The sequence below is a fragment of the Xenopus tropicalis genome, chromosome 9 (genome assembly GCF_000004195.4).
Source record: "Xenopus tropicalis strain Nigerian chromosome 9, UCB_Xtro_10.0, whole genome shotgun sequence".
In the NCBI taxonomy this organism is placed as follows: Eukaryota; Metazoa; Chordata; class Amphibia; order Anura; family Pipidae; genus Xenopus; species Xenopus tropicalis.
The window spans coordinates 82,340,341-82,352,707 of record NC_030685.2 but is presented as its reverse complement, the minus strand read 5'-3'; the positions used below and the strand labels follow the sequence as shown (position 1 = coordinate 82,352,707).

Here is a 12,367-nt window from a genome sequence, read left to right as displayed (position 1 = left end):
ACGCTTAATGCACAGACAGTCCAGTTTATCATCTCAATTGCATGAAATCATATTCCATATTATGGGGAGTTGGAATCCGCGGTTTCATTAGGATAAAAGCCTGACCAGCTCGGATTAATCGGGGCAGGAAAGAAAGAAATGAAGCGGCTGCTAATGGAATGAGCCAGGAATTATATTTAATCTGGAGGTTGGACGGATGAAAGGTGACCTGGCTTTACTGAAGGGGATCAAGGCAAACAAGACCAGATTTATATTAATGTGTAGTATCATCCAAAAATAATGGATGGAGTGGGTCAGGTATATTATCAAGCTCATTTAAAGAGACAAAAAAAAAAAATAGGGTTCTCCTAGTTAAACTCCTCCTTTTCTATAAACCAGAGACAAAGGGAGCAATAGGGAGAGGGAGTTGCTATTTATACAGTGGCCAATATCCTTACTGACTGCAGGACAAAACCACGATCCACTTGTTCATTTCTGTAGTGAAATAAATGATAGTTTCATTTCATTAGAACAATAGGCATTACACTAAGGCTGCCATCTTTCTTTATATCTAAAGCAGGAAATTGATGTCAGGGGGTGGAATGGATGATGGACAGGTGATATAAAGGGCAGAGCTATGACATCAAAGAGGGGGTGGTAAAGTAGGGGGGATTGGCACATTCTGAGGGGTCCAAGAGGCTGATTTTTAGGATTCTGAAGGCAGTTTGGAACCAGCCCAGGTAAAATCCAATCTGTCCGGTTCTTAGCTGGAGAGGCAGCACCCTACTATAGACATTTTCACTACAAGCCCCTATTTATTTGCCTTATGCTGAGCAGGGGTGTTTATGGTTCAGCCCAAGTCTGGCTGTGGGGGTGCTGGAGTTTAACAACAGCTGAAGGGTCGCAGATTGGACATTCCTTTTCCCCACTTAGATTAAGGTCCCTTTTAACCTGCATTTTAGGGACCCACTATTCTTCAATCCCAGCCCTGTTACGTTGTGCAACCATAAGAGAACATTTATTAAAGGGGACCTCCGGTAGAACATAGAGCCCCACACAACACAGAACCCCCTAATATACCCATCACTGTAATCTGTTCTTTCAAAAAGTCTGAATAAATCCCATTTTTATATTCTGAAACCCAACTGCAAAACAGTTCTTCTCTTTCTGCATCATTTCAAATTCTGGCAGGGGAGGAGGGACTAAAACACTGATGTTACAAATTGTAACAGCTTCTCCACAGCTTACAGACAGCATGCAGGAACTACATAACCCACAATGCATTGCACTGGGATGTTATTTTCCTTATTGACATCACGTGTGCAGGGAATTGTGGGATTGGGAGGATGCAGGAGGAAGGCAGGCTAAGGACTGTCGACTACTGTTACATTTTATTTGAGTCACAAAGTAGTCAGCCAGATCAGCAGGGGAACAGGGGCGTAAATTATGTTTACTTTTCAAAAAGCTTTATATGGGTGGAGTTCCCCTTTAAGGAGAAACGATAAAGCGACTCCAGTCATTCATGGAGAGTAGGAACGGTCCCTTTGCTTCCTCCTCCCAGGATGTCACCGCAGACCAACACAACATTCTCTCCCTGAAAACTGAAACCCCCACCTGAGTGGCTGCTGTTCCCCTGAATTATTTATGGGGGGACGAAAGATGATCACAGACGAGCGAGCCTTTGTAACTCCTTCCAGAAACATGGTGGCTGCGCTGACCCGCGGGGCCGCCGCGCTGCAACGCAAGGTTGGTTTATTGCTTCCCAGTGGTCAGTCGGCAAGTGACACCTCCCTGAACGCGGGCCAGGAGAAAGTTTCCATTGCAACACTGGGCACTCGCTGATGGGAAGTAATTAGAGAGGCGACTTTATCAAAGTAGGACAGGACACTAATGATAAAGGGAAACTATACCCCCAAACAATGTAGGTCTCTATAAACATATATTGCATAAACAGCTCATGTGTAAAACCTTGCTACATCTAAATAAACCATTTTCATACAAATATACTTATTTAGTAGTATGTGCCTTTTGCTTCCCCACTACTTCCTGTTAGTTAGCGCTACATCACTTCCTGTCAGGTGATCGCTGAGATCGCACACAGCCCATCACTAAATGGCGGCTCAAGGGAAAGGATGTAAAAGGGCAATATTTACTGATATATATATTCCAGTTTGGCGAGAGTCTTTAATAGGCCACTTAACAAAACTATCTGTTGGTTACATATTCATTCTGGGGAAATAGTTTTCCTCTAAAGCACAAGCTGGAAGTTGATGGGGTAGATGGTACAGCTGTGATGCGGCTGGAACTGGACAGCCAATCAAATGATTGCCTTGGAGCGAAAAGGGAAAAATAAACCTAAGTACCGAATGGCCATTGGGACTGTATTAGTGATAGCAAGGCTGGGGTTACTCAGGGCTCGTTTATCAACACTGGGCAAATCTGCCTGTGGGCAGCAACCCATAGCAACCAATCAGTCATTCTCTTTTTTTCTGCCAGCTGCAGGAACAACAATGAATGCAACAATCTGACTGGTTACCATGGGTTACTGCCCTGGGCAAACTTTCCCAGTGTTGATAAATGACCCCCAAGCGGAAGCTCAGGTAAATTAACCAATAATTAGTTCCTACAGTTCAGAAGCCAAATAGATACATTATCCATGTCCTCCTTCGGTTGCTGTTCAACTACACCCCCAAAACCATCCCCCCATTGCCTGATTAGCGCAGTGTATATTTAGGCAGAATGGTCACATTTCATTGGCCTGAAAAAGGGGCGGTGCTTATTTAAAAGAGGGTAAGATTTAAGATGGAGTATTGGTGTATCTGGGCACTGCTGGGGCAGTTTGGATCCTGTGCTTGACCTGAAAGAGGTTGGTATGTATTCCCTATGATTGTGTGGGTTTTTGCCCACGCTCCAAAAACATACAGGCAGGTTAACTGGGACCTTAGATTGTAAGCTCCGCTGCAGCAGTGAATAATGTATAGCAGTGCTGTGGAATATGTGAGCACTATATAAATAAAGGATAACTGCTTCTCTGGCATAGTAGTAGTAGTAGTAGATAACTGACATCTGTAACTTGCTTGTGTATAATACATATATTAAATGTGTGATTCTTGCTACATTTCTGGACTAAAATCTTTTCTGTAAGTCTGGTAGGTTCTGGCGCTGAGGCTTGGACTAACAGTGGGCTGTTGCAAGCACTTAGGAATCACCAAACGCTCTTTAGTAAATTAATGCTAGCCCTATAGAGATCGGTGTCAAGGTTACATTAGCAGAAGTAGAAAAAAAATCAATGTTAAAAGCTGACCTTAAGGAACTCTGGGTATAAAATGTGGTATTGCTCACATACCCCCACCCCATTTAAAGAGTTAACTGCACTAACTTGAGCCATATACCCTTGATACCATGAGAAAATCTTTCTTACCTATTCCATCCTTGAGTCCTATGCAGACTTAGAATAGTAGAGGAATAGAATAGTCAGTAACAACCTGTTTCCGTTCAACAATCCCCATTGTTTTCTGATTCTCCTAGTTTCAAGGGGAAGCTAATCCCCCTGTTGGTTTCTATTTTACTCAGTTTCAAGGGGAAGTTAATATCATCATTGTTCTCTATTTCACCCAGTTTCAAGTGAAAACTTAAACACATTATTGTTTCCCAAGAATGAGAGCCAATGCTCCTCAAATGGCTGCTGGAGCAATTCCTGATTGGGAAAAATAAAGAGGATTCATGGAAATGAACATCCGTTCAAACTTTACTGTGACGTTTTATAAATACAATAATGATCAAGTTTAATTCGAATTTATAACATGTCGAGTTTATATGACTTTTTCAAATAGTAGTAAATCAGCCCCTAGGTATTCTGATGTATATCTATAAAGTAGTGGAGTCTCATTTACAGATCTGCAGTCAGCCATTATCTAGTCATCTTTGATAGTTCTTTTCAGGCCTTATCCCACTAAATATGGCATTGGAACCTTTTGCAGATTCCTGTTAGGGTTACTAATGAGTATTCCAGGAAGGTTGTAAAGAGAAATCCTTGTGGTATATGGTGGTTTGGCACTGGCCAATGTATAACACTATGATAAAGCTATGGTCATGTTTAATCTTTTCATCTGGGGCCAAGTCCCCCCCCCCTGCTGCTGATATAGCAATTACAAAATCCCTGCCTCTGTAAGAACCTTGAGTCCTAATGGAGCCAACAGTTTAGAACAACCCAAAACGTGGGAAGTCGGATCCACTAAAACCAATTTTATTTTTATTATTCTAATTGCATTAGACCACAACTTGCTTATTGCTTACTATGGGGCAAATTCTGCCAATAAAACAGTATACTGCCCTACTTGCTTACACAAACCTATAGAAAGCATGTGGTTAGCTAGTGTATCTGGGTCCTATAAGAACCCAAAACATTACTACAAATTGCTGATTAACTTTTCATGCAAAAGCAACAGATTTGTATCTGTTTTCTTCTGTGATTACTCCCCAGCAGAGGGAGCTCTTGGCCCCCACATCCCATTATAATCTGCCGCAGGCTGGGGTGAGATTCCTGACAGACAGCCATTCCACTGTGAATAGCATTTCACAATAGATACAGCCCCATTACATTTCCCCATAACTTGCCAGAGAGGATGTTTTAATTAACAGTTCATTGCCGCTGTCATTTAAGCACAATGCCACCAAATCACTAAGTCGCAATATATTTATAAGGATATAATTGATAGGTGTACAGAGCCCAAGAATATGGAGTTTCACAGCACTGGAAAGCAATGCTGTTCTTTGTCATGGCAGAGTCAAGAGACACAGTTTGAGATGCCCACTTATTTATTATGCAACCTAGTTAAGGATGTGGGGATCTAATGTGTCCTTTTTACTCTCCCATTGTATAGAGCTCCTGTTTTCTAGCGCCCCCGAGTGCCTGCCCTACTGGCATCGCCTGCAGCTCTCATGGATAGGAGGAAAGGTCATGAAAAACATTAAGAAATGTAAAAGCCACTGCTGCATTAGGAAATGCTTTAATTAAACAATTTGTTCCTAAAGGGTCAATGGACAAATGCTTCGAAGTAACAAGGCTGTTCTATGACTTACAGTCAAAATCTTGCAGAAATGGTTACTCAGATGGGCTCACAGTCTGTACTGCAGGAAAAGCTTGTGCTGCGCAAAAAATCAGATGAAAAAAAGAGCATGTATTCAATAGCGGAACTTGCCCTAGTGTTTGGAATAAGCTGAAGCACAGGAGGAGAAAAGGCAACCAGTGGAGGAACGATTTAGCCTTGGCCATTAGAGCTAGAAGACTGTACTGTTCCAGATAAAGTCTGTTGACTGTACTTTTTTTTTTTTTTTTGTAACAGTAAACGTAGCTCACTGCCCACACCAAAAGACAGATCATACCATCCTGCACTACGGCAACACGGAATACCAGATACTAAAGCAGCCATCTCTTGTTCCACATCAAACCAATTTATGGAGCAGTCCTATTTTGTTGCTGGTGCTGAGATCTGTACCCTTCTTGAGACGTCAGGTGGTTCAGCTGCCTCTAGATGCCATGCAGCAGGACTATACCAGGAAGCAAGAAAAATTAGTGCCAACTTTTAAATTTTCCCATTATATTCTTCTCCTCCTGCTGTTTGCTCTGCAAACTTATACAAGCAGCTTCACATTTTGCCGTCTGTGCAGATATTACTGGGGAGGCAGGGGTATTCCTCTAGGGTCAGTGACCTGACCTTCTTGCAGGTTCTTGACAAGCTGAGCCAGCCAGCGCTTGGTTGTGGTATCATCCTTAAGTACCTGTGCAAAAGTGGTATCCTTTAGCTGGTCGGGCAAACACTGCCTCAATGCCTCTCTCGCTCTGGAATCAAAGATTAATGTAATGTGAATAACAATGGAATAAATCTGTTGTTTAGTGAATGTATGTAGTTACATATGCTATCTAATAATAAGGTGTACTGCTTTATTATCCGCTATGGACATAAAAACCCTATTCTCATTTAAGATGGGATCCCTCAACTAATTAAATAAAGGTGCTGTACAGGGTTACTTATAAGGAGGGAGTAAGAAAACCTTGAGAACAGGGCATTGAAGATAAAACTCACAAGCAATATGGCAACCTATACTATCAAGCTGAAAAAGAAGTCACGGGTTATTTTCAGCCGTACCTTGGATTGTCTGAGAGGCGGAGGTAACAGCGTACTACATGTTTCAGCAACCTTGCAGATGGCTCCTTTGAAAGCTGTAGGACCATTTTCCCCTATTAAAAGAAAAAGATTGTTAACAGCTACCTGTACCATAATATGTTTCAAAGACATTAAAATCACATGGTGGCAAACCCAGTTATAGGACGTGTAACACGAAGCACGGCTTCTTACCAAAATCATTGCAACATGAGAGAAGCGCTCATAAGTTTGGCAAATATAGGCCAAACCCGTATCATCTAGGAGAATCTTCTGAAGAATAAAAGTGGCAACCTAAAAAAAAAAGACAAATACATTTTGTGATCATAGGCAGGATGTTATAGCATTGCTAAGTGCACTGTGAGCCAGTAAATACGACAGAAGGAAAATAATCAGGCACCATCCCTGGATCTGATTAGTAAATTCTGTCTACCAATCAATATGCTAAACTGCAGGGAAAACAGCTGAAACGGCCCACAAGCACCCTAAAGCCATTTCTGTCTATATGCCCCCTGTACTGAGAGAACTGCAGTGCATGTGTAAAGAGAATGTGCTTCAAGTTGGTCTTGCTCTTCAATGAAATTTTAGACTCACAAACAAAAGTAGGCACATCAATAAAATACGTACTGTTTTGGAGAGTTCACTTCCAGACTCCATAATACGTAGGCACAATGGGATTATTTCTGTGGTAAGGAGGAAGTTTATGACTTCTTGTTCGTCCGTTTTCACAAGGGCACCTATTAGCGAAAAGAATCAGGAAAAGCTAATTAGTGCCTGCATGATAATGGTGAACACAATGTTTCCCTGCATCTTACTAACTGTTGGAGTTTTACCAAGTCAGAGCCTCTATTGCCTCCCTATATATTAAGAAGCAAATTTCCCTCTTGCTTGTTTAACCCAGTCCCGTAAGGTTTTACTGACCCAGTCTGCAGTTTCCAGCTTGCATAATATACCATTATTAGACACTAGCAGCACAACATTTCTGTAGTTTGATTTTCTATACAAGGAGCAAGCAAGGTGGGTCATAGCATCCAAGGGTGGCTAATACAGTGTTAACCAATCAAAGCTACTGGTAATCAAGTATGACTTAAACTAATACAATCATCCTAAATTTGCTCTTAGCTTTGTGTACTTAGAAACTCCATAATATTTCACTTGCAAGGGTTTTCCTTTATTATAAAAGGATGGTTAAGGCCCCAAATTGATTTATATATGCTTCAGTATTTTGGCTATGGTCACATCATACACACCACCCTATCAACATATAATAATTCATATATTCATGCTTTAGGTTTCTTACCAATGACTCCTAGGCTGGTGAGCCGCAGGTACTCAAAGGGTCGAGTCTTACTGACAGTGTGTAAGAAAGGATACAGGAACAGAGGAATATGGGCAGCAAGAAATGCAGATCTAAAATGAGAAATGTCTAGAGTAAGTCACCTGGATAATATTAAACTTAAATTTATAATTTCATAGAACAGTTTAATGTAACAATAATACAAATGCAAAATAAAATTGTCTATACTTTACTCTACGGCAGCAAAATTCCCAATAAATTCTGAATGATTGCCTATTAGAGTGCCATTATTCTTGTTTATAGCCTTGGCCACTTGTCATTTGAGACTATTTTATGGCAAAAGATCTTGTTTTATAAAACCATCAAGAAATACATATAACTATGAGGCTAGATTTTCCCTCCAGATTTCCCACACATCACTAGATCACTGTAAACCAGCTCTTACGGTAATTACTGCAAGCAAGAGTTAGTTCTTTTTTAAATGTACTGACCAATAAGACATTTACCTGGTTTCTGGGTGCGATGCCACACACTGAAGCAGTGCCAAAGCATTGCAGACTCTGTTAGACTGATGTGCGGTCAAAGTTGGTGGATTTATTGAGGGATAGATATTCACAATTTCCTGTGGATAAATGAAGAGGAAGAAGATAACTTAGACACCATAGTTAGAAACAATTAGAAGTTACATAGGCAGACCATGCTAATTTTAGATATATAATGGGTGAGTGCAGAGGATTCTCTTGTTGTCTATATGTATCACAACCTCATTGCACCACCTCATTGCATTAAAATGTAGTGGTTGAGCAGTCCTTTTGGTGTCTGCACTCCAATGCAAAAAAATCGCACAAGGCAGGGTGCACGGTCAAATCAATTGTATAAAAAAAAATATTTTCAGCCTGGCACAACCTTGTTAAAATTTTATGGGGCTGATTCATTAAAGTGCGAATTAAGAGTACGATTTTCGCATTAAATACAAAAATTTCTGATGTGTGTTAAGTTTGCGAAAAGTCGCATCGTGCTAGTATGAAAATAATGTGGTACGATCCAAAAGTTACAAAATTTTTCTATCCGAACGATCATAAACTGTGGGAAAACCATTCTGACTTTGATCCTTCAGTGCATGATTTTGGAAGCCTCCCATAGGGCTCATTGGACTCTGCAGCTCCAACCTGGCCCAAGGAAAGCCTCCCATAGGGCTCAATGGCACTCTGCAGCTCCAACCCGGCCCAAGGAAAGTCTCCCATAGGGCTCAATGGCACTCTGCAGCTCCAACCCGGCCCAAGGAAAGTCTCCCATAGGGCTCAATGGCACTCTGCAGCTCCAACCCGGCCCAAGGAAAGTCTCCCATAGGGCTCAATGGCACTCTGCAGCTCCAACCCGGCCCAAGGAAAGTCTCCCATAGGGCTCAATGGCACTCTGCAGCTCCAACCCGGCCCAAGGAAAGTCTCCCATAGGGCTCAATGGCACTCTGCAGCTCCAACCCGGCCCAAGGAAAGTCTCCCATAGGGCTCAATGGCACTCTGCAGCTCCAACCCGGCCCAAGGAAAGTCTCCCATAGGGCTCAATGGCACTCTGCAGCTCCAACCCGGCCCAAGGAAAGTCTCCCATAGGGCTCAATGGCACTCTGCAGCTCCAACCCGGCCCAAGGAAAGTCTCCCATAGGGCTCAATGGCACTCTGCAGCTCCAACCTGGCCAAAGTCAAGTCACAATACTGAAGCTTGAATGAATCCAAAACTTTCATACTCGTTGCGACAAATACAATTTTGTCGCACAAATAGTCGCAAAGTACGAAAAAGTCGCGCAAATTAATGGAAAAAATGCAGAAAATATGCACAGTTCTAAAACTTAGTAAAAATACAAATTTTTTGTATTTGGACACAATCGTACATTGATAAATGTGCCCATCTGCCTTTATTATAAGCAAAAAAATCATATCATAAATCCTGGTCAAAGGCTGTTTTATTGCTGCCTATGAAAAAGATTTTAGCCTTAGTAATGGAAGGGGTACTGAAAATGACAGAACTAACTTTCAGCTCCAAGAAGTGGCTTCCATAAATTAATATATTTGCATTTACTGGAAAAGCCCATTTTGAAAAAAAAAAAAAAAAACTTACCCTTAATTTTTTATGTATCTATGGAATGAATAACTGATGTGCCTTGCAACACTTTGCTGCCCCTATAAGCATCCCTAGGAATATTCTTGCCCAACCCAAGACATAATTCTAATCAAACACAAATACAAAGCTATCGCTCAGTTGATCACAGAACTCAGCACAGAGGAAACAGGTTGTAGCCTCATAGTGGTCTCGAATGATATCCCAGCAACTTGATGTGCTTGGTTACTCTATAGCAACAATCGATTTGTGTGTCCTCGATTTGTGAATGCCATTCAAGGGGAAGTACTCCCACCTTGTACACCATGGGGCTGATTTACTAATCCACGAATCCGGATTGAAAAATGAACATTTTGCGACTTTTCCGTATTTTTGCGTTTTTTTTGTCGCCGTTGCGACTTTTCCGTAAATTGTTGCGACTTTTTCGTAACCGTTACGACTTGCGCGAATTGACGCGACTTTTTCATAGCCATTACAAATTTCGTGAATTGTCCCAACTTTCGTATTGAGAGCTCGAAAAAGTTGCGTCAATTCGCGAAAAAGTCGCAACAAACGTGAGTAATAAAATGCAATTGTGCATCCAAATAGCTGCAAAACAAACCTGTAGAAGTGCTGCTATTGTGACTTTTTCATTGCCATTACGACTTTCACGAATTGTCACAACTTTTTCATAGCCATTACGACTTTCGCGAATTGTTGCAACTTTCGTATTGAGAGCTCGAAAAAGTCGTGACAATTCGCGAAAAAGTCGCAACAAACGTGAGTAATAAAATGCAATTGTGCATCCAAATAGCTGCAAAACAAACCTGTAGAAGTGCTGCTATTGTGACTTTTTCATTGCCATTACGACTTTCGCGAATTGTCACAACTTTTTCATAGCCATTACGACTTTCGCGAATTGTCATAACTTTTTCATACCCATTACGACTTTCGCGAATTGTTGCAACTTTCGTACTGAGAGCTCGAAAAAGTTGCGTCAATTCGTGAAAAAGTCGCAACAAACGTGAGTAATAAAATGCAATTGTGCATCCAAATAGCTGCAAAACAAACCTGTAGAAGTGCTGCTATTGTGACTTTTTCACTGCCATTACGACTTTCGCGAATTGTCACAACTTTTTCATAGCCATTACGACTTTCGCGAATTGTCATAACTTTTTCATACCCATTACGACTTTCGCGAATTGTTGCAACTTTCGTACTGAGAGCTCGAAAAAGTCGCAACAAACGTGAGTAATAAAATGCAATTGTGCATCCAAATAGCTGCAAAACAAACCTGTAGAAGTGCTGCTATTGTGCCGAAGGAGTGCCACAGCATAGGAGCAAGGTCTGGAACGGATTCACGCTTTTTGCTGAGCTCGAGCAAGGCATTCTCGCGGGTATCAGGGCTGGACAACTCATTAATCCACTGATAGATTTTCTCTCGATCCACCTGAGCAAGAGCTGCCGGCACAGGCTGATAAAACAGAGAAACACAGATAAATGGTCAAGTACACGTGGCTTATGCACATATTCACACTAGAAATGCGCTCCATTGGCCCCATACTACATAAAATCCCGAAGGCATAGAGGCGGGGCAGGCAATATATGATTGACAGCTCGGATTTTTAATAACAATTGCTTTCACTTTCCATTCAGCACTTCCTATACATCACCTTGATGGCAAATGCATAAGATTTTGGGGTGATACAAAGCTTGCTGACTGAAGGGAAAATAAATTCAATAATTGAAATCGTGTAAGTAAAGTTTATTTTGCTGTACTAACCTGATTTAAAAGGATTTGGAATTATTTCTTGGGGTGACAGGTCCCCTTTAATTGATCAGAATTTAAGTCATGTGACATTAAGATGACATTCAGGCAAATGCCATGCTGTTTAGGTGCCCAATACCCCTTGGAAATGATTGAAACTTTTTCCTAGAACATTACAGTTATTATATTATATATATAAATGAATCACTTTGCAACTTCTAACTTGTTTAAGGAGTCAGAACCAGCAGTGCAGAGAATACAAACAAGCATACGCTGCTTTTAAAGTCAATGATAAAGAACTTTCTAGCCAATGACAACGCGTAATGAATGGACAGTAGAGAGTTGCTGAGAATTATACTTGATTTCCTTATGCACCAAACAGTAAATGAGTGAAGTTCCCCTTTAAACTCCAGAATGGAGCGGAGTAAAGGGGAATAGTATGAAATTACGGAACGCAGAGTGGATCACTTCACATCACTTCGCGGTACAAGACAGGAGCAGCCAATAAACTTTCTTTGATCAAACCCGGGACCCACAATAATAGTAACCGGACAGGCTGTGACCCTGCAGCTCATGTGGGACTACAAGTCTCTCCACACCTGAAGGATTGTCAGATATTCCTGCAATGAACCTGACCGCACCGTTCCCAATAGACAAGGGGACTCCCCCTCTCCTTACACACACACATACACTGTGGCCCCTGAGGGCCTACCTACCGCCGCCGTGGCCAGGCTGTGCATGTTCCTGAGCCCTCCTTTCCTCCCTCGGTACCGCTTACTCCCCGCTGCAAATCCTTGCACCACCCCCTTCCTTCCACGGAACCTCTCCACAACAACCGGAGCTCCGCCTCTACTCGGGACGTCATCAAACCGCGACCCACTCTGGTCAAAGCGTTACTGCCACCGTGAAACAAATAACGAAGCAAACATTTCGTCTCATGAATACATCCGGTCCCCAGATTTTGCTAACAAATTACGTTTTGAAAGCGCAGAAAGCAAGTATACGGGCAAACACCTGCGTCATCACCCTGTTCCACGCATCGACTGCTGCAGACGTCATCGCCCG

The 12,367-nt window shown here is 41.8% G+C and overlaps 1 protein-coding gene across 1 annotated transcript; it reads right to left on the bottom strand.

The window, feature by feature from the left end:
* Positions 1 to 4,972: 4,972 nt before the first annotated feature.
* cnot9 (CCR4-NOT transcription complex subunit 9) lies at positions 4,973 to 12,307 on the bottom strand. The gene is given in 8 exon segments (NM_203693.1): positions 4,973 to 5,821; positions 6,129 to 6,220; positions 6,339 to 6,437; positions 6,771 to 6,880; positions 7,444 to 7,553; positions 7,947 to 8,062; positions 10,829 to 11,008; positions 12,019 to 12,307. Coding segments are annotated over 8 exon segments (900 nt in total). The 5' UTR covers positions 12,043 to 12,307; the 3' UTR covers positions 4,973 to 5,652.
* Positions 12,308 to 12,367: the final 60 nt, after the last annotated feature.